This window comes from Pempheris klunzingeri, chromosome 1 (assembly GCF_042242105.1).
Source record: "Pempheris klunzingeri isolate RE-2024b chromosome 1, fPemKlu1.hap1, whole genome shotgun sequence".
NCBI classification, from domain to species: Eukaryota; Metazoa; Chordata; class Actinopteri; order Acropomatiformes; family Pempheridae; genus Pempheris; species Pempheris klunzingeri.
The window spans coordinates 11,845,869-11,873,814 of NC_092012.1; the positions used below are offsets into that span (position 1 = coordinate 11,845,869).

Here is a 27,946-nt window from a genome sequence, read left to right on the forward strand (position 1 = left end):
AGGCAACGTGTCAATTTCATGGGATGACTTCAGTAGTGCACGCTTGAAATGCACTTTTATTTACTTTAAGTTACTACTTTAAGAAGAATTTGTAAGTAACCAAATTAACTAAATAAGGATTCAGCATCTCTCTACCAGAATTATATTGATGGAAGTCTTTGAAACACCACCCAGACCACACTGGGAAATGACCTCTGTAGAAATGTTAATGAATTAACTAAATAACTATAAAACAAATACAAAATATTATTATAGTTGTTGTTGGTGATAAGAATAATCATTCTACTTATTATTCTAACAATAATAATAAAGATTAATTAAATCAATACAGATAATTTAGTTAAAAATATTAAAATATTGGTGTTTTTGGAAGCCTCTGGGGCCCTGTGCACCGGTTCACTTCCGGCCATGTGATACTACAGCAGGCCACCAGAGGGTCGGTGACTCTCTGCATATCAGCCCTCAGGTCCATTCACTTTCATTTCACAGAAAAAAAAAAAAAAAGTTTGCTGGTAGTTTTGAAGTGGGCGGAGACCTTCCTCTCTACTTTACCCAAAAAGCGGAACTGCTCCGGGATGGAGAGCCTGAGGTGAGCAGCGTCCGGAGATAAACTGGACGTCAATCAGCAGAGAGCACTCACCGGTGAGCAGCGACGCACAGCACAAGGTGACTCAAAGTGTCTTTCTTTTTTTTGGTTTTGTTAAATCAGATCAGATTTTTCCTCATGTTTGCTGCCATTCATTGAACTTATTAACCTCTTTGATAAGCTTAGTTGGGGGGGGGGGTGCATGGCGGCGGCGGCCTCCTGCACCCACAATGAATCAGCTGAACCAAGTGTTACCTGTTTTGCCTCCAATTACAGCTGAGAAGATAAAAGATGGAGTGGCGCCAGCAGAGCAGCGTCAGCTGTGCAGACGCTTTCGACGAGGCTCAACGCTGGATCGAGGTGCTTCACTTTCATCTCTTTATTCTCTCCTCCTCGTTTGCTCCAGAGACGCGCAGCTATCAGTGCTCTTTTTTTTTTTTTTTTCCCCTCACAAACTGCTATAATTTGGCCAGTCAGTCATCTAACCCCATGTGGAGGCAGAGAACGTTTCATACTAGTTAATGGCTATCACTATCATTAGGACTCACTAAAACCAGGTGACACTCAGGGCACTCTTAAACCTAAACTGAAGCACCTTTTTGTAGACTTATCTTTGAGTTCAAATGCAAAACTCCCCTTGATAAGAGTCTCGGCTCCTGACACAGTGAAACCCTCTGTGAGCATCTCCAGATAAAAATTGATTTGACTGGCAGACTTGCCTCGACAGCTTCTGATGAAAATTCACGTGGAGGGAAGGCAGATAATTAGGTAAAGTTTAAAAGGAAAATATGCAGCAGCAGCAGCAGCGTGCCTTACGCTGCAAGGTTTGTTTGTTTGTTGTTGTTGTTTTTTTTTTTTTAGTCCATCCACTGAGTTGTGATGTGCTAGATGGGTTAGATTTGCACATGTGGCTGGCTTTGATAAGTCGGTACAAACCCTCATTTTTAACCACATTTTGTGTGCTTAATGTGTTGGGCACACGGTGTAGGCAGGTGGTATAATGTGGTTTTATCGCAGTGCGTTTCTGAGGTTGTCGCTGGCTGCTCCTGTCCAGGCACTGTAGGAGCCTAATCCCTTAAATCATAACCAATGAATACAACTTGTAGACTGTGGGTGCTGACTGTTGACCAACTGTAAATAGGACCATTAATGTTAATTGTGGCTGAGTGGATCATTATGAGAATTCAGTCCAGAGCTCTCTTGGCAGTGAGCCCGTGCCAATTTTGCCCGTCCATTTTCCTGCACTGACAAATGAAAGGATGGATGAACAGTGATGAGGTCTGTGTGTTTGAGTGCGCTGACAGGACAGGAGAGGGGAGGCAATGCAAGGCATGCTGCTTTTTTTTTTTTTAAGGAAATGCTAAATGGTGTCATAAACTCCTCCTCGCGCCAGACAGCACTGGGAATGTGCACTAATTTTCAACGTTGCATAATAATAAGTTTCCACGCAAGTGTCCAGAAATGGTTGCTTGTTTATCATTAGCACAGCACCAGCAGCAATTACACGTATGTGTTTGCTCGCCTGCTGAAGTGATGAAGAAATAAGAATAGATTGGCCTCCTCTATATTATGTAAACAGGCCATTTAGTTTCTGGTGAAACAGGAGCACCACAGTCCAATTTATAAGCTGGGGTTTTGCTGTTTTTTTTTAGAGCAGTGTCCATCTCCCTAACAAGAGGTAATGATCTCTTAAATGAAGTGCAATTTCCCTTTTTTGATTTAACTCGGACTGCAGCTAACTATTATTTGCATTATTGATTTTAATTTGTCAATTTCCTCAAATAATCATTTTGTATACATAATATCATATGCTAGTGAAACTTAAGTGATGTGTTCATGTCTTGTTTTATCCGATTTTCTTCTAACTTGCTTAATCGACTAATTACTTGAGCTCTATATTTGACATCATTTTATAAGGCCACAGGCTCAAACTGGATCCCATAGATTCATTGATGATGCCCATATTTTCATCCCGGCGAGTGAAATTCCTTGTTTGATCACCTTGTATTGGGGGGGGGGGAACTCACTTTTTAACAAGCCAAGCTGTCTAGAGAAATATTCAAGTCGTACTTTAAGAGCATGTGGTTGAAATCCATTGGCCCTGCTGTCGAACAGACCGCACCTTGAACGTGTGATTGTGATTTTATTGTCAACCTGGTGCTGCATTGTTTTGTCTGATTCCACTGAGAAGCATCCGCTCGATGGCCGGCGCCCAGTTCCACCAAAAAACGCGCTAACTGTGGATTCCTGGGGGGACTAATTAGTGAGAAGAATAGCCTTTTGGGGCCCACTGTTAGTTATGGAGCCGAAACCTAATAGCGGCATTTTTATGTCCTCATTACAAAGCCCCCCTCGCCTTGTGCTTGCTTCCGCCATGCAAAATTATTTGGGTTATGTTGTATTGTTTGATTTGAAACATTTTTTTGGTGGCTATGCTTTCCCACTTTTTTTAAAAAAGGCTCATTGTTTAGCTTTGTAGATATATTGTATTAATTTGTATGGGGGGTGATTTAAGCCTTGCTTTTGTGCAGTAGTTGGACTTTTCAGCTGTTCAGGCTAAATCTTAATGGTACCCAGCTCACTAAATTCATTTCACTTTGTTTACAACTTTAAAAAAAAGGGAAACGTCTGCATTGTGGACCACAGAACTGTTTTTATTATCTTCAACCAGGAACTTGTTTTCCTTTTCATTTTCGCTGAACAGTTTTATGTCTCTTTTAGTGGGAGTGAATGGAGGGCCAGCTCATTTTTCACCAGATGGGGGAAAACTGCAAAAACAGTCAAATACATGAGGCAAAAAAAACACACCTATGTTAACGGTGGCCAAATAAAATGCACCAGTCAATGGATGAATTACAAATTGAATTACAAGTTTGTTTTATTTTGTTTTGTCAGGAAGTGACTGGGAAATCGTTTGGCTGCAAAGACTTCCGTGCTGCCTTGGAAAATGGAGTCCTGCTTTGCGAGTGAGTAATAATGCTCAATCTTGTAACAAACGTGCTTTGTGACTTTTTTACGAAGTCTCACTTTAATTTCAGAGAATTGGATCCAAGCTAAATTACCATGCAACATGCCCGAGGCTATAGAGCGCAGTCAGGTTAATTTGCCAGCTTAGCGTCAGCTGCAGCCGTGACCCAACTTGGAACAATAGAAATATCCAAAGCTGCTCTCTGGAGGTTTCTCAGTGTCTTTAAACGTGCTTGTATCGTAACTTAGGGTGAACAAACTAAAGGAATATCCCAAGAATTCAATTACACCTAATGCAGACCATCAGATATTATTTTCTGTCTACATCAACTTCCTGTTTCAGTGGAATGAGGACTCTAAACATCAGCTTGTGGCTACAAAAGAACAATGAGGCCAACAAATATAAGCTATTGGCTCAGAAGTCTAGTTATGGAGCTTAAAGCTGAATCTTTAGTGAAAGAATCAAGAGCTTTAAGCTGACTATAACTAGACTCAAGCTCCAAACAGGTTTATAAGCAAGTACATTTATTCCTTTTTTTTTTTTTCAATGTCACTTTCTTATTAGATGTTAAAGTCAGGGGTTTAACATAGAATATTTTCCCCTTCTTTTCACTTGCAGCTTGATCAACCAGTTGAAACCTGGCATCATTAAGAGAGTAAACAGGCTTTCTACTCCTATTGCTGGCCTGGTGAGTGGTACATTTTACTGTGTGTGTGTGTGTGGAGATGGGTAGTCTGGCTGTGTAGCATCTGTGTTTTCTTTCACCCTTGAGTGTGAAACAATATAGAAGACTCTTATAAATATTTGAGTTCTATAGACATTTTAAATGAATGAACTCAAATAAAGCACTTAAAATGTGTGGAGTTTTTTTTTTTTTGATTGAGTATATCACAAGTACTTACTTCTCGCCAGGAAGTTTTGACACGTGTGGTTTCCTGTCTAAGGCACCGAGAGACACCGTTACCACAATTCGAATGATCTTGAAACTGCTTCTCAGTGCAACAGCCCAGTTGCTGAATATGTAAATTTTTTTCAGTTGGCCATAAATGCAAATGCAGATTTATATTTTGGCTTCAGGCTGTGTTTTGATGGCTTCATACAAGTATAATTGCCGAAACTGCCCAAAGCAAGAGCAGGGAAAGATCAATTGTAACCTCCCATCGGGGGCCAGTAAATAGACAGAGCCCAATTGTGGGCGCTGGAGCGATGGCATGAGATGCAGATGCAGTAGAGAATCAGCACTTACTATGGCAGCCTTGGGGGCCATACTGGAGGTTTTGGCATGTTTTAACCCATTATGAAGAAATTGGTTATACTTTTTATATTCCTACAGAGCATTACATAGGTGTCTATAGTCATTTTCTACTCTTCAGTCATTTAAATTCAGAAAAAACATCCTGAACTGAACACATGGTCTAATTTTTATTTTTGGTAAATTTGTTATCTTTGCATGGTAATAGAAATCTGGTCATATGTAATAAAAAATACATGTCAGGAAAATAAATAATTGATCTTTATTGATATTATAAAACTAAACATTCTCACTAAACATTCTGTATCAGCTCAGACTCACATCCTGCAGTTTGTTCACTTGCCACTAGAGGCTCCTCCCTGCCCTCCCTGTCCCCACCCTCCAAGTACAGCTGTACATTTATGATAAACAATAAGTAGATATTTTAAGATAAATTGTCCTGTTTTTGCCTCAGTTTTCAGTGCTAAAATGCTTAGATTAGCTAAGATTTATAGCACTAGTGCATTAGTAGTGTTGTCGTTTGGGATCCGATGCAACGGATGTGTCTCAAATGGGGCAACTCTTTTTTTTTTTTTTTTTTAGGAAACTGTCTGTCTTAAAGTGGTCGTAATGTTTAATGGTTCCAGCCAACAGTTTAATTAACTCCCACAATTAATGTTTATTGGCCACAGCTGATAAAATCTGCTGCCAACATGTTATTTCACCTAAGGGTCACCGCCTAAAAATGAGGCAACTCATTACTTTTTTTTTTGGGTCGTATTTAAATGCAGTTAAAAAAAGAGTGTTGTGTTTAAAATCATTTGAACAAAATGCTGATGAAAGTTAAGATTCAATGAAAAGATCACTTGACGCTTGCCGTAAGGTTTTGCGAGCTCATCTGACATCAGTTGATCCTGAAAAAGATTCTTTGTTTTATTTTTCTAATGGTCTCATTTCGCCTTCTCTGACGCTTTTTAATCTCCAGGATAATGTGAGTGTGTTCCTGAAAGCCTGTGGGAAACTGGGACTGAATGTGTCACAGCTGTTTCATCCAGGAGACCTACAGGACCTGTCCACTCGCGCAACACTCAGGTACTTTAATAGGCATGTCAAGTGCATATGTACAACATGTCTTTTTTTTTTTTTTTACTGGAATAACTGTACTGATAGTCGGATAGTTTGCATGAGTGTCACTGCTGCTTTGCATTTATAAAGGTATGCGCTTTTCCTGAGAAGTTGCAGCTTTATACAGGTTGATGGCCTGTTGCCCATAAATTCAGATAAGTGGCTGATTAGTAGAGTGTTGCAAATGTGTGATGACTTGATGTCTTTCTTTTTTCTTTTCTCCTAATGGCTCTGTCTTGTTTACAGTGCAAATTGTATTTTAGTGTGTGAGCGTGTGCAGTCATAATGTAAATTGCAGCATAGAGCATCAGTCTTCTATATAGATATTTATCTCTCTTTCCTTTTTTTTTTAATTTAGGCGAGATGAAAGCAACAGAAGACTCAAAAATGTAAGTTTGACCAGGATGCCTCGTCCATTTATTCAGTTATTCTCCTCCTAAACTGCCCTAAATGTTTTTGTTTTTTTTCCTATCATTCATATATTTTCCGGGTTCCCTCTGTTGGTCAGTAAGTTTAAAAACCTTAAAGGCAACTCTGTTCTGCTCCACTTCACCTGAACTACCCATCTATCACCTCAGTATCTGTAGTGCACAGATTCCAGCTGCTGATGCCAACATGTCACCAGCATCAAGAATCAGTGATGGTCAAGGAGGGTTGCTGTTTTTTGCTGTTTTGAGTTTGAGGCTCATTCCCATGATCTGGAATAAACCCCAACTGAGTCGTATGTTTTATGGTTATGCCCTAAACTGTATCTGTATGTTGTCTCTCCCAGCTTTAGTGTGTGTGTGGAACATGTGATTACTGTATGTGTACACGCTTGTGTGCACTGCTGGTATTTTACATGTTTCAAAGCTCATGAGGTTGTTTTGGTTATCTGGGAAGCCTCATTTGAATCACACAATAGCCGACAACTTGGACCCAGTAATGAGGCCGTTCGTCAGAGCGCTCTTTCTTCAAAAATGGGTGTAGCGTTTTTCTTTGAATTAACCAATTAGGGTCAATTTGTGTCCATTGAAATGCAGGTCTCAAAACCGATATGCAAATATTGGAAGACAAGCTATTCATACAGTAAACTCTTAAAGTTACAGAACATTGTTTTTTTTACATACAGGAGTGACACAATGTGAAATAATGTTGACATGTACTGTTGCGCCCCAAACAAAAGAGGATTACATTGAGACTAAATGATTATTTGGAGGTTTTATAAGCATGTTTAGCTTAACTGAAAAATGAAGAGAACTCTAACTGCAACAATTAAGGTAATCAAGTTATGTCACGGCCTATAGAAGTGTCTAATGCCACAATGTAATCTGAATTGGTATTTGATCTTACTAATATGAAAAGGAGGAAATTGATTAAATGGTGTTGTCTAGATTGGATCTAAAGAAATTTCTAACTCTAGAAATTCACGCACATGTTGTGTACGTGTAATCTGTCTCACAAGATGGTCACGATATCACGTGTTAAGAATACTGTGTTGCCTTTTTAATGTCTGGCTCTAAAAATCTCCTTTTAAGTACACCAAGAAATTTTGCAGTGTGTTTTCCATATCTTAAAATGTTAATTTTGTTTGATTCAACACAACCAGTTGGATGGAGAATGATTCCAACCATGAAAAAAAGTCTACTATAAATACAATTATTACTTTAAACCCAGCTGCGTTGATTTGAGGAAAATAATAAGGCAGTTGATCACAGTTCTTTCAGTGATTTTAAGTATCACCAAGCAAATGTAACGTAATTCCTAAAACATAAAGCATAAGCCTCTTTGCACTACACAGATGTGGATTATCACTGACAGCTACTAGTAGGTTCCTAAATAGTTGACTATAAATAAAATCATACCTGGTAAATGATCCCATTAAATGGGATTAACCTATGACGACCTGTTGCGTGCAGTGTAAAGATCTCCTTGGCATGAAGTAGGTGGCAGGCTATTAAAGAATAATGAACACATCGTGTCCCTGTGCTTAAGCCTGATGTAAGACCCTGTTCACTCTCTGATTGTACAAATGAGGGGAAAAGAGAAACCAGTTTGAGCTTTAATGGCTTAAATAGCCCACAGAACTGCCCATTTTAAGAAAACATTGAATCTATACATCATTTGTAAAGAATCAAAAGGTAACCTTTAGTCCGGTTATATTTCTACTCTACGATGACACTGATGGCTAGAACTCTGTATTCAGTGAACGCTTTCTATTGACCGGTGAGTTACCGCTTCAGACACCGATGGAGCATAATGGGGAATTCAGACTCATTTATGACCACTGACAGTTCTCATCTTTTACATCTAAATAGCATAATGCTGTTAAATATTGAGTCTATTCAATCATCTCTTAAGGCCCTACATGGATTTCTTTCCACCAGCTGACTGCTCTGAGATGGCTCTGTTACGATGCAGATGGAGAAATTCTGACACGTAGTGTTGTGGATATTCCTCTACAAATCCAAAACGCTTCACTTGCTGAAATGATAAAAAGCTAAATGCTAGGAAGAGTGTCATATTTCACAGGCCTTTACTCGGCATTGTTACTAATGGTTGTCGGGTTTGTGTGTGTGTCTGTCAACAATTTTCGGTACGATGGATGTTTTTTTTTTTCTTAAAGCGGTCTTGTGAAGGCCGTATACTTCACCTTCAGTATTTCTTCTGCCTGATGCTGTGGTAAAAAAAGAAGCAAATTCCCTAGTGGCGCGTGTATGTGTGTGTTTGTTTTCAAGCCAGGCTTTAAGGATAGTAGAGTACAATGTCTGTAAGTAGTTCCACTTTTGGTCCAGACTGATCATCTCAGAAAGTGTTGGATGGATTGCCATGAAATTTGGCGCAGATATTCATGGTCTGTGATTCCGTCACTCTTCCTCCTCTTCCCTACACTACGAGGTTGATATTTGGGGCTTTGAGTGATATTTCTCAATGCAAATTTGGACGCAGATTCAGGATGAATTGCAATATCTTGGCTTTTCATCTAGCACCATCAGCGGGTAAAAATTGTAATTTGTCCAATCCCAAATGATCCAACACCTGTAAAACATTCCCATCACCCTCAGCCATACTTTGTGTCAACATGCTTAACTAAGAAGGTGGCCATTATATACCTGCTTAACATCATTGTGTTAGCTGTGTCTTTGTTAGCATGTGGATGCCTTTGGTTTTTAGCACTGCTGTGACCAAGTAAAGCCTCGCAGAGCCATGTTGAGGCTGGAATCTATTACAGTATGCACACTATCCTTTTTAACTACATTTGTGTTTTCCTGGGAACAAGTTTCTAAAGGTTTTCTGAATGCAGTACCCCTCAGCACTTTTTTTTTTTTTTCCCCCAGAGTTTATCCTCCCCTCTGATTCAGCTGAAAATATAGCATTGCCAGGCACAGATTGACACGTGCTTCTGTCAAACCTGCTATGAAAGGAGAGGGGCTGCAGAATGACGGCGCAACACTAAGCAGCATTTCACTTTTGACTGTTGGCAAGTCGGGGTAAAATTCTGCCAAACAAAGTCATAGTGTTTTCCACAATGCTGATGGCCATTGTTGTTGGGGTCGTAGGGACTGGCTGTTGGGTTTAGCCTCGTTTTCTCCTGTGTATTTTTAGTTGCAGAAGTCATTGCAACTGTTCGTTGATCTGTTAAGCTTCTTTTTACCGCATTAGTTGTTTATGTTGGCCTTTGTGTCCACCCTGGTACCGATCCTAGATCCTAATGTGCAACACTGTAAACATTCAAGTAAGTTGTTGAACATTTAGAAATCACTTTCTGTGGTTTGAACTTTTGATTTGGAGCAGATGAGTCTGCTAGAGAAGGAAGAGGAAGTTGTGCGTGGTTGGATCTGTGTACTACTTGCATGTCTTTGTCCACTCTTACCCAGGTTCTGATTACAATCTACTGGTTGGGTCGCAAGGCTCAGTTGGACCCATTCTACAGCGGTCCTCAGCTCAACTTCAAGGCCTTTGAGGGGCTGTTAGGGTTGGCCTTGTCCAAGGTAAGCTTCTCTTCTGGGCTTTAACACAGTTGCAGTCCTTTTCTGATTTATCTACATTGACCCTCTCCTCTAAATCCAGGCTCTAGACGAGGGCAGTAATGCGTTCGTGAAAGACTGCGGGTACAAAGAGTGCTGGTACCCAGAGAAGGAGGAATGTCGGCGCATGAGATCGAGCTATAAGATGGAGAACATTGGATACAGCATAGACTCTGTGGACTCCAGAGCCGTCCGCCCAAACAGTGAAGGTACGCTTACAGTCCTCTGTGCCAACCACAGAACCTACAGGGTGAATCCCTTTCTATTGGGGGGGGGGGAAACAACACTGACTGTAAAGTTTGTGCCCTGCAATCTTGCAGTTTGCTTGAATTACTTGGTAGTGTTTCCAACACTGTGGCCAATACTAACACTCTTTTTTTTTTACACTCTATGTGAGTTTCTGTTGTCAAGGTTATTTTCTTTATGCAAGCTAACATTTCACATCGATCTCAAAAAAACTGTTGTTGTAATACTTCCCAGAGTGGAGGACATAACCTGCTATCCACAAAAATCTTTTTTTTCCTCTAAAAGATCTAGCTCCTGCTTTAAATCTGCAAAATGGCATGCCAGAACAGAAACTTACCAAATATTTATTTCATATTCATCATGAATTACGCCATCAGCCTAATTTTGTTGAGTGAACCTCATTGTGTAACCTGCTGATCCTCAATTAGTCATGTGTCTGCACTCTGCCGTGCTTGGTCTCAGTGCACGTCAGTGATGGATTGTGACAAGTTCCACACTGTGGTGATGAAAAAGTGTATGTGATGGGAGAGGGTCACATACTTGGCCCAGTGCTCACTAGAGGCTTGGCTCTGTGAAGACTCGACAGACTAAAGGTTCTTCTCAGTGATCTGCTGTTATTTAGACTCTTCTCGTTTGTTTAAACCATGAAGGCTTCTCGGCTGAGTCATTTTTCTCTTTAGTTGATGTTTCAGCTTATGTTTCCCCTCCTTGTTCTCCAAACTTTTTTTTTTTTTTTTTTCCTCTGTTGCTCATTTTCTACATTTGTGCGGTCTTAAGGTTGTGGAAGTGACGCGGAAGCTGAGCAGGTGTTCAAGATGGAGACCACGCAGCCCTCCACCCAGCAAAGCAAAGGTTACATCCCTCCGCCTCTCCTGCGGAGAAAACAAGGACGGGAGGAGAATGGCTGCCCCAGCCCGCTCGCCAGGTACTGTGAATGCGTCGGCTACTATACACACACAGAGTTAACTCACTGCTGCTAACTCACTCACTTATCCATAGATGTTAGACGACTGCGGTTGATTTTATTTATTTTATTTTTTTGTAACATCTTCCTTTCAGATTTTACTTGTATTTGCACATCTATGAGAATGACCATTCAGTGTCCTACTGACAACAGTAACAGCAGCATACAGTATTAGGGAAACTTCTGTCTTGCCAATATTGTATGTGGCAAAAAATGCTGTGATGACAAGATTGGATAGGCATGCATGGACGGTTACTTTCACACAACACACACAAGGTGATAATTGGTTTCATATTTTTAGTATTTTCAGGGTTGTATGTTTTATTTATTCATTTATTTTGTAGAGTTGATGTCAGTCTTTTCTTTTATTCTTTTTTTTTTGTAGTGAAGAGTTGGGAAAGGAAGTTATTATGAAATGAGTCGGTGTCAGTAGTTATGCAAAAAAAAACCCTTTTTTTCAGATTAGTGTTTACAAACGTAAGCCGTTTGTCTTCGATGATCCAGCGGATTGAACCGACTAGTTTCTTCAGAGCAGATTCCTTTCATATGCAATTAGCCTGTGGTCACCACGGTAACACGGCTGCCCAGGTGAGCACTAGCATGGGGGTCCGTTTGGCCAGCAGCCTCCTGCAACCACATGGCAGCAGCACTGAGAAGTTGATGATGATGATGATGATATACAGTATTTGACTTGGCAGGCCAGACGGTAAGGTCTGTTCTCATCCCACTAGTCTGTTCAGCTTGGAGCTGTTGTGTGAAGATCTGTGGATGTCTTTGCTCCTGCTTGGCTCTGTTACTTCTCAACCATACCACCTACTGCTCTACTGCTTGGGAAATGAAAAGCTTAACCACAACCTTAACCGAAGCACTATCACAATCGGTGTCTCCATGCATTAATCATCAGTCACACTTCGGCCTTTTAACGCCAAGAGCAGCTTTGTGCTCTCAGGTCATTTCTGAGATCACTTTGGATGAAATGGCTACACCGAGTGTGTCTGTGTGGTGATCACAGCTGTGAATAAACCTAGACGTGGGTCTACCACTCTTTGCTGCAGCATTGAAGATGCCCCTTTCTCTCCTCAACCCCACCTCACGCCGTCTTCTCCCGAGATTGCCATTGACGAGGAGCTTTTCGCGCGAGCTCTGTGCGAGGAAGACTCGGATGACGAGTTCACTGAGGCGGACCCTGTCTTAGATGACTTGTATTCACGGCGAGTCCAACAGACCCTTCATCAGACGTCTGCCAACCCCAACTTTGACCGCTTCTTACCCCAATATTGGACACCCGAAGAGGAGATCCGTGTGCGCACGATCTACCTCGGCTCCCAGAGAAGACCCTGGTATCGTAAAATGCAAGGCTTGAGGTCTGTTGGCTGTTTTTTACTGCTCTATGATGCAAGGCGGTGAAAGCCTTAAGACTTACCCAAAACTAAAATGAAAGCATAGCTGAAGCTGCAGTTTTGTACTTTGCTGTATGCTTAATGTGCAAAGTTGTTGATGCATTGCTTGAACAGCAAGTAATCTTGCTAACTTTAAAGAAGCAAAATATTAAAGGGCTGGATTTGCAGGCTGGAGTATGACTTACCGCACAGCTTTTGGCATAATCTAATGCGAGACCTTTTGTGTGTGTCAAATAACCTGCTGTGACATAGCGGCATGCTGCTAAATGGTTTCTGTTGATTTACTGTTTGGCTACAGTGTTATATAGTAGTTCATAAATCCATTTTAACTACGCCAGCAAACTTAATCCTAGCTTGCTCGGCACAGTGAAATAGCTAGTGCTAGTTTGCAAGAAAGATGACAAGCTAAAACTGCTGAACTAAACCCCTTACAAATGCGTATCCTATTTCTTCTTAAGAGTGTTTACTGTGAATCTTATTGTACTCATTTGACGCATCTTCTGTTCCTTTTCTTTGGCTGTAGCCATAGAGCGTTGCGTTCTCCTGAGGAAGACTTTGACTTTGACTTAATTTCCTGGCTTGTGACATCCTCCACTGTACAAAGCATCTCTGCCACATCTGGAGAGCCTCAAAAGCATCTCTAAGAAACACTCGCCAACCTGGAACACTTACTCCCGTCTGGAAGATCCATAGCTAACGCGTGCACACACACACACACACACACACACACACACCCACGCACTCTGTACGGATTGTTGACACAAACACTAATAAGGTATCCAACTCATTATCTTGTTCATTTGCAAATCTCTAATCCATCAGTACAGGACACGACTTTTGGTAAAATATGCAAATTTTGCTCAGTTTACCAAATCGATGTTTTATGGAGTTGTGAGGAAAATTGAATGTGCTTTGTACCGTTACTAATGTTTTCCTAACTGCTATATGTCACATTATCTGGCATTTACTCAGGCACCTGTTTTTAATAGTGCTGGTGATGTGAGGACTCAGCAGCACCATGCTGAGTGACTCATTAGCTCATAATGTTCAAACGGATGACTCATGTGTTGTGTCACGCCTTGATAGGCATAACAGAATCATGTTATTTATAACACCATTGGTGCCAGCATCTAACGTTTTCCAGTTTACTCTCTGTTTGAGTATGGCTGCCATGTGGAAAAATACAATGTCATAGTGGGTCAATAAACTGACTACAATATTGTGCCGCATGTGATTTTGTGCATTAAACACACTCTGCCAAAATCTCCTGTGTCTGTGTGTTAGGTTTGTGTTACAGCTCTGGCACTGAAGCCATATTGGGTATGTGTTGTATCTGTCCAATAACATTGTACAACAAGTAATGTTTCTTTTACTTCATCATTTGTCACTGTTTTGTCAGAATGCCCCCTTTTTTTTTCTTTTTTTGTTGTTGATATATTTAGTTGCATAATGGACTTCATCTGTCTTCATGTCTGTTTCTTTGGTTCTGTAGAGTATATCAAATCCAGGTCAGACCTGAGAGACCAGTTCAGGTCAACCCTGGCTGGATTTGGTAAGTCCTAAAGTTTTGGGCTTAAAACTGGAGCAAACGTGTCTGAAGCCGCTCTGTCCGTAATTGCTTCGTTGCTGCTTCATCAGGTTGTGCTTTCTGTTTGCATTCAGCTTACCCGCAATGGAAACTGTGCAGCAAACATCATTTGAATTCTCATAAAATGGAGCGCTTGTTCTAACTCCTGCCATTAATTGTCTGGGCAGAGACTTGACAGTTGGATTTATGACAAACTACAGGATTGTTTGTAATCACAGTCTTGGTTCCTCCCATCAAATTATGTCAGTTTTGATGCACCACCTGCTAAATGCTGCTGTAAGTTATTTGAATGTCACATTTGACATCCTCTGTTGCCCACAGCAGTGCTATTACTTGTTACAAGTCATGGCTGTTGTTATCCAGACAGCAACATCTGTTGCCATTTGTACTGCTGCTACTTGACTTGCATGCTACACTCCTGCTTGCACCAGGCTAAGGATTCTTTTTTTGTTTGGATGCAGAATGTGTCGTATTGCAGCATACTGGCCTGTCATGTTCTCTGTGTGTGTGTGTGTGTGTGAGAGATCTGGCATCGAGAAAAGTGTAAAATAGCATGTATGTTTGCTCTGCATTTCAAAACATCATTTATCATGTTTGTTCTGCGTTCATGCAACTTAAAGCTGCAGTGTTTTTAATGCCACATTTTTTTTTTTTTGCTTTGTATAACCTTCCACGTCCTGTCTCTGTCTGTCTGAACCAGGAGCAAATCACTCAGTGACATCCCAATGGTATACCCCATGCGTAAAGTACCCGATGGGAACACAATTTATGATGTGAGCCAGGACACTGCCACTGAAGGCGGATGGAAACAAGAAAACAAGCGCAAGTGTAGCATTGCTGCCAAGGATAGTGAAGCTCAGTGGCATGATGTAAGTCTAGGAAATTCCTACAACAAAAACATGTTCACAAAACAGTCTCACTACAAAGTCCATTCAGCTGTTATGTGATAGTTCAAAAGCTCCATACGTGCTTCAGCAGATGAAGTTTGCTCAGCTTGTGCCAAATTGTATGTGTTCAAATTCTCAAAGAAGTTTAAGGCCTCAAATTTTTAAAGTAAATTTGACAAACTGGACAAACTCCATGTACTGCAGATTGTGCGATATGTTTTTGACAGCTCCAAAATGGTGATTGAATGGGCGTTGTTTTGAGATTTCACTTTGTAAGAATTAACTTTCTACTTGAACAAAAAGCAGTTTTCTAGAATACAATCTGTCTTTTGAGGCTTAAAATACTGGTAATGATATTACGTTGTACTTGCGTAACCCAATAACACAGTTGCTTGTGTGCATGCATTTGCTTCAGGACTTAACAAAGTGGAAGAATCGTCGCAGGAGCACCAAGTCTGATCACCGCAGGAAGTCACAAGACAGAGAGCATGTCATCAACCAGATGACCAATGGGGCTGCGGCTGACTCTGAGACGAATGAGGCACAAGGCGGACTGTTAAAGAGGTACAACAACTGTAAAGGAGAAGCTTAAGCTTCCACACCGTGTTGCTACCAAGAGTTTATTTAAAATGGTGCATGAAAAGCTGCTGACCTGTTCGGTATGCCACAGTGACCTCACGTAATATGACACACATCCTCCTCACATCTCTTCTGCTTCCTTTTATTACATTGGCTCCTCTTCCCTTACATGGCTGTTCCCAGAGACAAGCCGTTACCACGCAGGCAGAACCCTGCCCCCCGTCCTTACTCTACCTCCCCGCCATCAAAATCGTTGAGCTCTGATCTCCGGCCACGCACTCGAGCTCTGCTGGCCCGCAGCTACGCCATCGAGGCACCTTTCAGCCCCACGGCTCCAATTAGCCCCCATAAGTCAGCCCACACTCAGGTAAGTTTACAGTTATGGTCTGTTTCACCACCCTGACCTTAATGAACACCCCTTGGCTGCATTTACTTCAGTGCACTTGTGGTGAAACTGTCTACATGGATGATGACAGAAAAGATTACTCAAATACAGGTGCATTTGCACAAGGCAGAGTATAACATGTATAACATTTTTGTTTTATTTCACAGTGTTGCATGGCAAATCTCTAGCCAGTGTTGACTTATTTCTTCTCAGGGATCATCAGTTGGAGCCATGCCTGCCTCTGATGTGAACATCTTAGGAGACGGGACCCACTTTGCCTCCCTGGCCTCAGATGGAGCGGGAGTTACCACACCTTCTCTGGACTTCCCCTTCAGCTCCCAGACCCAAGTCAAAGCGCAGGGCAGCCCAGCTCCTTTCAAGCCCGCATCTGAACTGGCCAAGCCAGAGAACACTTTCACAAACCAAATCTCCACCCTGAGCACAACTATACAGCCAAACGAGACCACAAAGTCGAGCAGCACCAGGGATCCTGCTGCATCGATGTCGAGTCACAACAAGGAACTACCGTTCTGTGTCGATCCAAAAGTTCCAGCTTCTTGCCCTGATGCAAGAGGTGATGCTCTGGATGGTTTGTCCCACCTGAACCACAAGTCCCAGGTAGAGAGCCAGAGGACCAGTTGGGAACCAGAAGTTGAGCAAGGCAGAGGCCAGCAGGCTTCAGGCATCTACAAGTACTTGCCCAGGACCGGGTCGTGGTCCGGCTCTGCCAGCCTTCCTCGAGGTTACCGGCGGTCCGAGAGCTCATCCCGTCTCTCCTCTGCAATCACAGCCAGACCCTTTGGGACAAAGCAGGCCAGGGTGTCGTCACTGCCGAGACTCTGCACCGTGAGTTCACTGGTTATCGCACCTGTAGCACTGTTTGTCTTTGAATGCATCAGTTTAACCAAATTGTCATCACACAGTAAGCCACCATTAAGTGGAAAACCTTTTTTGTTTTACCTCCATGTTGTTTCCTGTCATGGTACTGACTTAAGAAGTCAATGTTTTTCATATATTAACCACCCACTTTAGTTTTATTCGGCTTTATTCAAATGGGAGTAAGTAGTGCCTTTTTCAGCTGTGGATTTGTACATGCACATTGATACGCTAACAAGGATTTAGGTGTGCAGTGTAAGCACGATCTACTCAAAATAAACTAAAGTGCCCATGGTTGTCATAACAAGGAACACATCACCCACTGAGTGGTGCAGCTAACTGATGTGTTTTTAATAGTTTTTGGACGGCAACGGTGGTCTATATTGGTCTTTTCTAAGATGAAAAATATAAAATGTCAACATTACCTTTCTGATTTGTAAAATATTTTAGTGTTCACATCTTGGCATACAGAAAACATTTAACCAGTATTGTGGTGGTGGTGTTTTTTTTTACCATCCTCCCTCCCCAGACCCCCTCAGATAACACTAGACTGATAGTCTGATGGATTTTATATTACCACCACTGTCACTTTTCAACAGCCCTTCCCTGTGGTTCATTCAGGCTTTACATCCTGTTTCAACTTGAAATGTGTTCAATTTTGAAATCAAGACACTCTAAAAATGCTGGTAATTACAGTGATGGATATGGTGGTAGGACAGAGATAAACAGTCTGTCTCCACAGCGAAAATTGAAAATATTCTGCAGTGTTCCAAAAGCATAAGAGCTGACCTGAACCTGCCAATTTTATTTTACTCAGCCTGGATGGTTGTAATTCTGGCTTAATGGAAGTTTAGTGCTCAGGGGGATGCATAGGGACTTGTTTAGTCTGCCAAATGGGCTCAAACTAGTTAATGTAATGAGAACTTTCTGTGAGCGAGCTTGTGTTACCTTTCCTCTCTCACAGATCGCCCTCCTCATTAATTATAGAAATGCTGCTGCACCATTGTGAACACTGTCACCTGACTACAAGATTACACATTTTTTACTTTCTGTGGGTCGGAGACATTCAGCACCAAATGTCAGCACAGTCACATTTCAATGCTGCAGAATAAAATGGTGCAGTCAAATGAATCTGTGCTGTCCTCTCAGGCACATCCTGTTTTTTTTCTTTTTCATCTCCAGGTAGACAACAACCAGGGTCTGCTGTTGAAAAGTGAGAAAGAAGAATCTCTCTGTCCGCCCAGAGAATCTTCGCTCAAAAGACAGACTGCGACCGTCCATCTGAAGGGTCAACACCAGGCTTCAATCAGAGAGACGGAAGAGGGAGATGTGGCAGAGCGGAGTGGTACAGAGCAGAGGGAGGAGGTGAAAGGTGCCACTCTTCCCAGCCAGACCTCCTTCCAGATCAATGGCTATCACCACCAGCTCTACGCCCCAACTCAGCTGCTGCCGCAACCTTATTCAAGCCTGCAGGCCCACAGCAAAAGCTCTACTCTCCCGTCTAATCAAAGCACTGAGCGCCCAGGGGTATGCTGTATTAGTTTTCAGTGCACCGCAATGTTTATACATTGACGCACTTTTTAAAACCGTAAAAACATCTTTCAAACATATAATATTTGAATCCTGGATCAAACTGTATTTAATCAGGGATTATCAAATCAATGTAATTTATAGGTCAGTGCCTGTTCATCAATAGAAGAGCTAAATGAGTCAAAGGTAGCTTAGAAGAACACAGGCAAATGGATGGAAAAATCCCTCTTCTATTTAGTTATAAATGATTGTACTTGGAGCAGTGATCAGGGACTGATCAGTTGATAGTTATTGTGACTGATCAAAATAAGTTTGAGCAAACAAATGAACGCCACTCGTGGCAACATAAGTGGTAATTACAATTCATGTGTATACAAAATCCTTAATATGTTGGAACAGCAAGTCAAACTTGGAAAATAATGTGGTGTAACAGACATAAAGCAGAACTTTATATACTTGCAGGGTGTTTTTTCGTATTTTGACTAATAGGTTCATCTCTCAGGACAGTTTGATCAGCCTTTCTCACAGCAGCCATGTTGGCTTTTCATAGCAGTAAAAACACTGGAAGTTTTTAATGGTGTCAATTATACCAAATTGTGCTCCATTCAGGTGAGCCAATTCAATGGTGCTGTTACTGGGCGCGCTGTTTCACTATCACATTTTACTTTTGCTTTCCAAGTATTACCAGTCAAAGTGTCTGCTGTCACAAAGGTCTATCGACATTCCCCATACTGTTCTGTTTAGTAGCACCTGCTCGGGTGAGATGACTCTGCTCCTATTTATGGTATTATTTTTTTGGTGCATGTACTTTGGCGACCTTGCGTAACTTCCAGCATTGCACCAACCTAATCAATCTCATCAGCAGAGTAAATGGAAAGACCTGTGGGTGCTTAGTGCCTTCAAAACACTATTAGCCCCAAAATGCCCAATATGTGTATTAGCACTGGGCTAATGTTCAGTTTTTGATGCCATTCATGAGGTGGTTCTTAATATTCTGCCCTCGTAATTTAAGGGGTTGCAGAAACGCCTTTCAATATAATTCTGCCCCACTACCAACATGAATGTAGCATTAAATCGCCTCTGACAACAGAACACTATAAACTTCACAATGGTGGCCTTTGTTGCAGGGCTGCTGTGATGATCGCACTACATTGTGCTTAATAAACCTGTCCCTCACTATATTTGTGTAGCACGCCCCTGAAGTGTCTAGTTTCCACCAGGAAGCACAGGACATTGGATCACAGGGTGTCACCTTTTACGTGTGTGTGTGTGTGTGTTTCAGGTGGATCACAGTGACATGAGAGTGAGCCTTACTCTTAAACCCAACAGCAGACCAGACTTTGGTTTCCAGACGCACTGGGACTCCACAGGGGCGAGAATCAAATTCATCCAACCTGGTAAGATTTCAGCTATATTTAACTCTGGATTGCTGTAATTTTGGCTCACTGGCATCACAGTAATGGTTCGACTGACATAGTATTGAGAATTAAGTCCTCACTTTGAAGCTTGCATTGTGAAACATTTTAGTGATGAAACAGCAGTGCTAAATTTTTTTTCTTTTTTTTTATTTATTTATTCATTTTTGCTTCAAGAGGAAATTTGTTCCAACATCCTGCACTTAGAAACTGCAGCAATTGAAGTCACTGATGGGTCACAGCACATACGGAGCGTAGACAAATTGTCACTACCGAAACACAAAAGAATGTTACTGGAATTTTATTTAGAGCTATAACAAAACTTCTCATGTGGCTGGAAATAAGAAAATAAAAGTTACTTTTATGCCAGATGAATTGTACAGATAACCGTATACTGTACATGAACAGTTACACGATCGGTGGTGTATTCTTTTTCACGGTTTCCTTTGTGCACACTTACTGTACGCTCATAAAACTACAAGGCAACCTACAAAATGTAGCCAGTGATTTAAAACTCAACCATGAATATTTGATTAGATGTGAGAGAAGGTGTCACTTACGCACTGCTGTCGTTTTGTCTTACTGGCCTACTTTTTTTTTAACTTGGAACAGCAACCTTGTCCTCAATACTGCGGCTCGTTTCTTAGTTTGTGTGCGTTTTTGTTTTTTTGCTAATGTTCTGCTGTCCTCCTTCTCATCTTTCATAATTTTCCTGACACCTGTCCCTCCCTCCTCAGGCAGTCCAGCGGAGCTTTGCCAGCTGTGCGTGGACGATGAGATTATGGCCGTTAATGGAGTTCCTGTGGCAAGCATAAACTACACCCAGTGGAAGGATAAAATGACATCTTCCCTGCAAACCGGCAGCCTGACAATGGGCATTCGGCGCTATGGCAATAAGGGTAAGATAATGATCTGAAAAAGGGTCTTTGGCCACCTCCTGAGAAGATTTGTGATTATCTAACCTCCAACCAGTGGTCACAAACGTTGGTTCACAGTGTGGCCTCAGTGTTGATGGCTGGTTGTTTTCATTAGATTGGAGCACGTGTGAGGGGAGTCATCCCAACCCGCCAGGCCAGAGCAGGATGACCCTCAATCTGACTGCAGCAGCGCCCGTTCTGATAGGTTGCCCCGACCACCATGCCAACAGTGGCGCCTCTACAGAAAGCTCGGTCACGAAAGTGTCCAAATTCAGTGGGCAGACAGACAATGTGAGCAGCATTACAGACAGATGTCACTTAAAAACAATCCAAAAGTAGATGCACAAGCTTTTCTTCTGATAGTGCAGCCGCATTAGTGGTGCTCATCAGGTGAATCTCGGTGTTCTCTCACCTGCCCAGGTTTTACAAGGTAAAGTCATGCATGGAGAGCTTGCTGACATCCACAGGACAGCCAGAAATAAAGGTAATAACAGACATGAAGTCTAATAGCGATAATACTAAGTGACAAACATCTTCCTCCTCAGATACAGAATGCATCTGCTACAGTATCTGATGTCTCACCTTGTACTTCCTCCTCATGTAGATTATAATATTATTAGAAAAAATCAGACGAGGAGGGCAGAATTTTTCAGGAGAGGTAAAAATCCAATTTGGATGTCGGCTCCTTTTTTTTTTGTAGCAGCTTTGGTGGCCGGTGCTTGCTTTTGTTGTTTGGCAATTCCTTTTTTTAAATCAGTTTTTCTGGGTTTTAAGACGAGGCTGCCTTTTTTTAAGATGGGGCTAAAATGAATCTGCGGATGTGCAGTGATGATATGAGAACTTTTACCGCCGCAATAACATTTGTTGGGCACTTTAACAATATTGCAATCAAAGTTAGTCTAACCACAAATGAACAGTAATTTAAAGAAATGCTACATGCTGTTTTAGTTAACCATATTTCTCATTTCATTTTTCATAAACTGGGGCAAACCAAACGGTGCTCGTCGTGGCACAACTTTACCACAGAGCTGACAGCACTGATCATGTCTGTTATATGGAGTGTTTAGGTGTGTGCAACAGATGTGTCCTTCACTGCATTAGTCCATGTTCTCAATGTTAATTAGTGTAATTTTTAATTGTTAAATTTCTCATTCTCTTGCACAATGACTGGAAAAACCATCTTTTGTTGTTGTTAATTAATCTGATGTGTGTCCCACTACAATGGCTTCTCTGTTCAGGCTCTACAGGATACAGCTCATGGGTTTACTTGTGTGGTAAATGTTGGCACCGTCTGTGTGTGTGTGTGTGTGTGTTTTGGTTTTTAACTGTACTCTGAGCAACATGCTAGCATCTAAAATCAAGCAAGAGGGAAGCAGATTTGTCATATTAAACTGCATGCGAATACGCCTTTTTCATTCCCTCTGGCTTGTTTAACTCTTTGCTTTTTTTTTTTTCCTCTGTTTTCTTCAGTATTTGTGTGCAGTGACTTTAGCCTGGGGATACATTAACACATTAATCTATTTACATACTCCATGCTCCAGATCCTGATCCTCGGTCAGGTCTTGTGGCGTGAGAGGGCCACAGATTGAATATTAACCACTCCAATAGCAAATCATTATCACCGCATTTGTTTTCTCCAACATGTTTTGTATTTTAGTCGCATAGTGGGATGCATAAGGCTGCATAAGACTTGTCAGAGGTCGAGGGAATGAACTAAGTAAAATGTTGACTATTTTGTCTTATCTAGTTAGAAACCAGGCAAAGATGCACAAAAAGACAACATGCATGTATAAAAAGCTCCTCCATTGTGTGGGGAAAATGCTCTAAATTCTTCTAATGTGTGCCCAGGTTTTGTGTGGTGTATTCTGACCTATATATTATCACACACACCCATATCATCTTTAGGAGCTACATACTGGTGTTCTCTTTGCCAACCTGTCTTTGTTTTGTCTTTTTTTCCCAAACAGGGGGTTCAGAATCTGCAATATCTGATGTAAGTTGCCACATCGCTTGATCAAAGGATATTTGTCTGCATCTTCAAACATACATTTTGTGTGTGTGTGTGTGGAAAAGGTTTGCACTGCACTGTGATTGTGTTTGAGTCTTGTCTGTGGGCATCACCAGCTCCAGGTGCCATCCCTCAGTCCCTCCTCATCCAGCTGGTCGTGGGACCACGAGGAGGATCGCAGGCGTCAGGAGAAGTGGCAGGAAGAGCAGGAGCGCCTCCTACAGGTGAAGACACAACACAGGGACCACACAGCACCAAGGAGGTCGACACTCCTTGACCGTCTCAATCTTCATATAGTTCAAGTTGAAAACATCCTTAATGTTTGTGTCTTTCATTCAGGAGCAGTACCAGCGGGATCAGGAGAGGCTGGAGGCGGAGTGGCGAAGGGCACAGCAAGATGCAGTTGGGGACAGGAAGTTGGGGGTACTGTGTGATCCTTGGAGCCTTTTCTAAGCAGTTTTAATCATATATATATAAAAAAAAAAAGATTAAACCAAATGTTGATAAAGTCACCATAGAGAAAGAGCTATTCAAAGATTTACCCCAAATATGCGCATTAAGGCCCCTGATTGACAGTTCTTTGTCGTATTTCATTAACGTACGTAACATTTTCCTAACCCACAGAATGTAACATAAGGCTGTTAAAGTACGGGTTGGTATTTTTAATCAGCAGCTCTCACACGTCTGTCATTACCGAGCTGACAGGAATTTAAGTGCTTTACATTGTTTCTATAGAATGTCTTTTTTTTTTTTTTCCCCTTTTGTCCGTGTATTCGAAGCAGTCCACCTCTGAGATGACAAACGGTGGCGAGAGCCCTGCCAGCGGCCAGCTCCATGTGAACGGACTGACGAAAGAAAGCATAGAAGAAGAGCAGAGCCCTGACAGAGATGAGCCGATGGAAGCGGGATCGAGAATTCAGAGTAAAGCTCAAGGAGCGCAAAGTGACAAGATTACCGATCAAGCCTGGTAATTTTTTATTTTATTTTTTTTTTTCCTCCCCTTGTTTTATAGCACCAACTCTTTTCCATCTTTGCAGAGTGAAGCCATGTTGTGTGTAGTGCAGTCACTGTGCTTACTTTTGAAAGAAAGGCTTGAGAAATTTTATTTGGCTTTTTTTAAACATATTTTATTTATTTTTTAATTTGTCATGATCTTTTACACTGTTGCTGAATCTGCTCTGCTTCCTGCTGCTTTTGTTTGGCCTTCATGTTACTGATGCTCTACCTCAGGGCTGAGGACTCCTGCAGCTTTGCACAGCTGTCTCCTGCACACAGGTCAGAACTAGCTCCGTCCCCCCCCTTATTTTCACACACGCACTCCCGTACGTCTTGGGCCTAGTTATACTGCACTTCGGTATGATGGTTCAGAATTTTCAGCTTTGGGCATAAAGGTTTTGGTGCAGTATGCCTGTCTGCAAAAGTAGCCAAGTATTGTTTGCTGTAAAATAAGTAATATAAAGCACGATGATTGTCTGTCTGTTTTTGTTCGAGTATTAACTTTTTGTAGAAGAACAGTCGACCTTGAAGCCAACATCATCTTGCAGTCAGTATGGGGAAGACCCTAAAGACAAACACATTTTTTTGTATAATAATGTGGACTCTGTTCTCTCCCCCTACAGGGCAAAGTCCTTATCTACCCCAGCATTAGCTGGCCCCCACAAACAGACAAAAGGTTAGTTTTACACTCTCTGTCGTATTATTCCCCACTGTTCTGGTGATTCTGTCCTAACTCCCCAAACTTTGATTGGTCCAGGTGATCCGAGAAAAAAAACAGGACAGTCTAAAGTTGAGCACGAAAGGCAGCAGATTTTGGAGGAGATGAAGAAAAGGACTCAGCTTCTGACCGACAACAGCTGGATACGTCAGCGCAGCAGCAGCTTTTACAAGGAGCCAATCTATATTGGGGTTCCTCTGAAGAGGTGGGCGCATTTTTACCAAGTAGGACTAACGCTGCACCTCTGGCCGCTTTGTTTCACAACCTTCGATTATGGCGGCCCCTCCCCGTCTTTCATTTCGCCCTCTTACTGTCCTCTGAACTTCTCTGCAGGTATGAGTCTCTGGACAACCTGGATGCTCTGCGTCAGTCCTCGCTCTCGACGGCTACATTCAATTACCCTCGGCCACACTCGGCTGCAGGTTTCTGTGCTCCGAGCAGGAACTCCTCCTCCCGCTACAGCACCGGATCAATATTATCCCAGAGAAATGCATCCATGGATTCCGCTCATCATGGCAGGTCAGTCATTTGTGCAAATAGCGAGTCTGTGTCTCTTGTGCATGTTGTGGTGTATTTTTCTTTCTATTTTTTTTTTCCCCCTTATTGTACATTTTGGCCTCACACTGTCACCATGTGCTGCCTCAGGATGGTCAGTGGCAGGAGGACTTGCTGTGTGTGTGAGCGTGTCCTGGGTAGTGGGGCAGCCATGGTCATAGAGGCCCTTAGTCTCTGCTTCCACCTCGCCTGTTTCCAGGTGAGAGGTCATGACCGGGTTAAGGTGCGGTCACAGTAGCTCCGTGAGCTGCAAGCAATTACACCATCTGTCAGTCACTCGAAGTGGTTCGTGTTTCCATGCGCTACTCCGTCAGTCTGGCGGGTCAGAGGTCACCGGTGTTCAACTTTGATGCACGCGTTCAGATAGAAACACTGATGCGTCGTCTTGTAGTGTGCTGTCACAGCATCTCTCTCATACAGTGCATTTGTTCATTTTGTTTTCTTTTTTATATTGTGTTGGGAGACTGGACAAATAGTTAAGTAACTCAAATTTAGTCATAAAATGAAAATGACTAGCGCAGACCAAAGTGTTTATCAGAAAAAATGCAAATGCACTAAAATTGATAAATATATAAAACAAATTGGCCACATTATTGGCTTTCAACTGGAGAACTGGCGCCGCCAGCGACACGTCGTCCTGATATTCCTCCTGATATAGTATTGAAAGGAAATGCGCACGAGGTTGCACCTCTCTCACAAAATTTCCTTTCAAATTTGCACTACGTTTGGAAACTCGACCACAGACGCCTACAATCATTCCGCCCAGTAATGTCTCGCTGTGGGAGGATTTGATTAGACTGCAGACTAATGTGACCGTACCTTTTTGATAAGGTCATATCATGTATTCTGTCTTTCAATCACATTGGCTTCGTAGGCACCTGCTAGCAGGAGCGTTTCTGCCACCTTTCTATGCTTCCATCTCGCCTGAGCAGTCTGTGTCCTCGTCTGTAAAGGGTGCGTGGCCTGGTGCTCCCGTGTGCTATTTCTCTCTCTGCCTCTAGTTTTCTGCTGATGATTAGTAGAGTGGAAGACGCCAGCCTGCTGTCCTGCTGCGCTTTTTAGATGCTTATTGTGAAAATCTCACTGGCAGAAGACCCCCATATTTAGTTGACCCAGGTTCATCAGCATGTAAATGTAAAAGGCGATTCACTTCTAAAACTCTCTGCCTAATATGAGTTACAGACGCACATAGCACTAGAATATTTATATATATGTTGTGTTTTTTTTGCAAAAACGAAGCTTGGGTGGCAGACAAAACTGGTGAAATGATTTGGACGCAAACAGCCCACATTACAGGTCGGCTGTTTGTTTTGTTTTCTCTTAAACGTCCCTTTTTTTTAATTCTCTTCTCACTCCCCTCCCCCCTCCTTTCAGTGCGTGGGCTGCTACCGACATCTCAGAGGAACTGAGGCTGGAGTCCAGGTTCGAATCCGAAACGGGAAGCCACACTGTGAGCCCTGCTATTTCCAACTCAAGTGTGAGTGTCGGCCTTTTGCGAGACAATGACCTCAGCTGATCATCTCAAAAATACATCACACCTCACAGATTCTGTACATTACCCAGTTTGTTTTCTGCTCAGACTCTTTCTGAATCAGTACAATTGCTCTTTTGTGGCCAATTTCCCTGCAGTGAAAAACAATAAAACCAAATGTACTTGCACTGGCTATAATCACTGTCTGAAACTGTTTATTTGCTTGTAAAGTAAAAAATCAAACTGATTAATGTTTTATTGTTTCAGCCGCTAGTGGCCCCTCCATGTGACCAACATGCCACACTCCAGATTACAGAGTAAGCAGCTGAGTTACAGGGAAGTCCTGTTGGATAAACATGGAAACATCATCAACACAGCCAAGCTGTGACCTCTGTGTCCGACAGTGATTGTCTGGAGATCAGAGACTTTACAGTTTTAGTAGCAAAGTAATCTCTTAACGGCTGTGTTTTTTTTGTTTTTTTAAATCAAATATGGTATAAATAGTTTGTCCAGCCTCTTTTCTGCTAATTTGTGTCCGAGAAAATGTAGATTTAATATATGAAATAAAGTAATGATGGCGTTATTAGCTTTTGATTTGTTTTTATTGTGATGTTAGCGTTGCTATTTTGTCATATCTTCATGATCCATTTGATATTTTTCCAATAGTGCATTATGTCTTGTTAATTTAACCCATGTATGGTGGCACATTTTAACTTGTACCGAAGCACTTTCTGTTCTGTTGTAATCTCACTAAGTGCACTTTGGGTTTAAATCAGTGGTGTATACATTAAAGCAAGTATTTTTCACCTGAAAATTGGTATCTTAACTGAAATGTTTTTGTAAATAAAGTGCACTGAACATAATCTATGAATTTTGTTCATTTGTGTACCACATGGTGGCATCATTGTTCTCATTATAAAACAAAGGCCAGCGTCATACTGAAGGAAGAAATGCCAATGTTTGAATATAGCCAAATTACTGTGGGTTGCACTATTTGAGCAGTGACCATTCTTAACTTTAGTTTCAGTGTCATAATATCTAAAAATAGAAGTTCTATTCTACACTACACACAGAAAATTAAGTACTTTCCAGTGTGCACTAATCTATCTAACTTTAGCTGACAACAGTGGCATCTAGTAATAGGGGTCCATTTACGAAACAAAAATTAACGGCCGCTACAAAGATGCAGTAAACTATACATGAGGCGTTTTGTTCATCAAATCAATAGTGTCTGAATCGTGACCTTTAGTTAATCTCTCAATCTGTTCATACACAGTACATGAGCAACGAGCTGCAAACAGAGCTTTTAAAGTTAATCAGTACATACATTTTCTTGTATTAATCTGGTTGGTTTAATGAAAGTGCCACTATATTTCAATTAGACTCCTAACTGTGCCAGTGAACCACAGCACCAATGCATTTCTTTGTTCAAATAGTGGAGCTCTTCTGATAAATATTTATTTAAGAGGATTCTCCTTCCCCCTTTTTTTTTAT

General features: G+C 41.7%; 1 protein-coding gene across 1 annotated transcript; it reads left to right on the forward strand.

Moving 5' to 3' along the window:
• The first annotated feature begins 613 nt into the window (after positions 1–613).
• lmo7b (LIM domain 7b) lies at positions 614–27,296 on the forward strand. Its single transcript, XM_070836160.1, has 30 exons — positions 614–666; positions 863–946; positions 3,482–3,552; positions 4,173–4,242; positions 5,771–5,877; positions 6,269–6,299; positions 9,768–9,881; positions 9,961–10,126; positions 10,941–11,088; positions 14,020–14,079; positions 14,816–14,984; positions 15,418–15,566; positions 15,765–15,948; positions 16,180–16,812; positions 18,025–18,369; positions 19,655–19,769; positions 20,525–20,686; positions 20,820–20,995; positions 21,125–21,188; positions 21,943–21,978; positions 22,672–22,697; positions 22,829–22,936; positions 23,052–23,135; positions 23,492–23,679; positions 24,332–24,384; positions 24,466–24,631; positions 24,760–24,945; positions 25,072–25,180; positions 26,356–26,458; positions 26,720–27,296. The coding sequence occupies exons 2-30, from the start codon at positions 878–880 to the stop codon at positions 26,740–26,742; spliced, it is 3,915 nt and encodes a 1,304-aa protein (XP_070692261.1). The 5' UTR covers positions 614–666; positions 863–877; the 3' UTR covers positions 26,743–27,296.
• Positions 27,297–27,946: the final 650 nt, after the last annotated feature.

What these genes read in the sequence shown, in the direction of transcription:
- lmo7b (XM_070836160.1), top strand. Translation starts at nt 878, where the DNA reads ATGGAGTGGCGCCAGCAGAGCAGCGTCAGCTGTGCAGACGCTTTCGAC. An exon ending in CTACTCCTATTGCTGGCCTG is followed by an intron (nt 4,243 to 5,770) that starts GTGAGTGGTACA and finishes TTTAATCTCCAG; the next exon opens with GATAATGTGAGTGTGTTCCT. An exon ending in AGCAGGAGCGCCTCCTACAG is followed by an intron (nt 22,937 to 23,051) that starts GTGAAGACACAA and finishes TCTTTCATTCAG; the next exon opens with GAGCAGTACCAGCGGGATCA.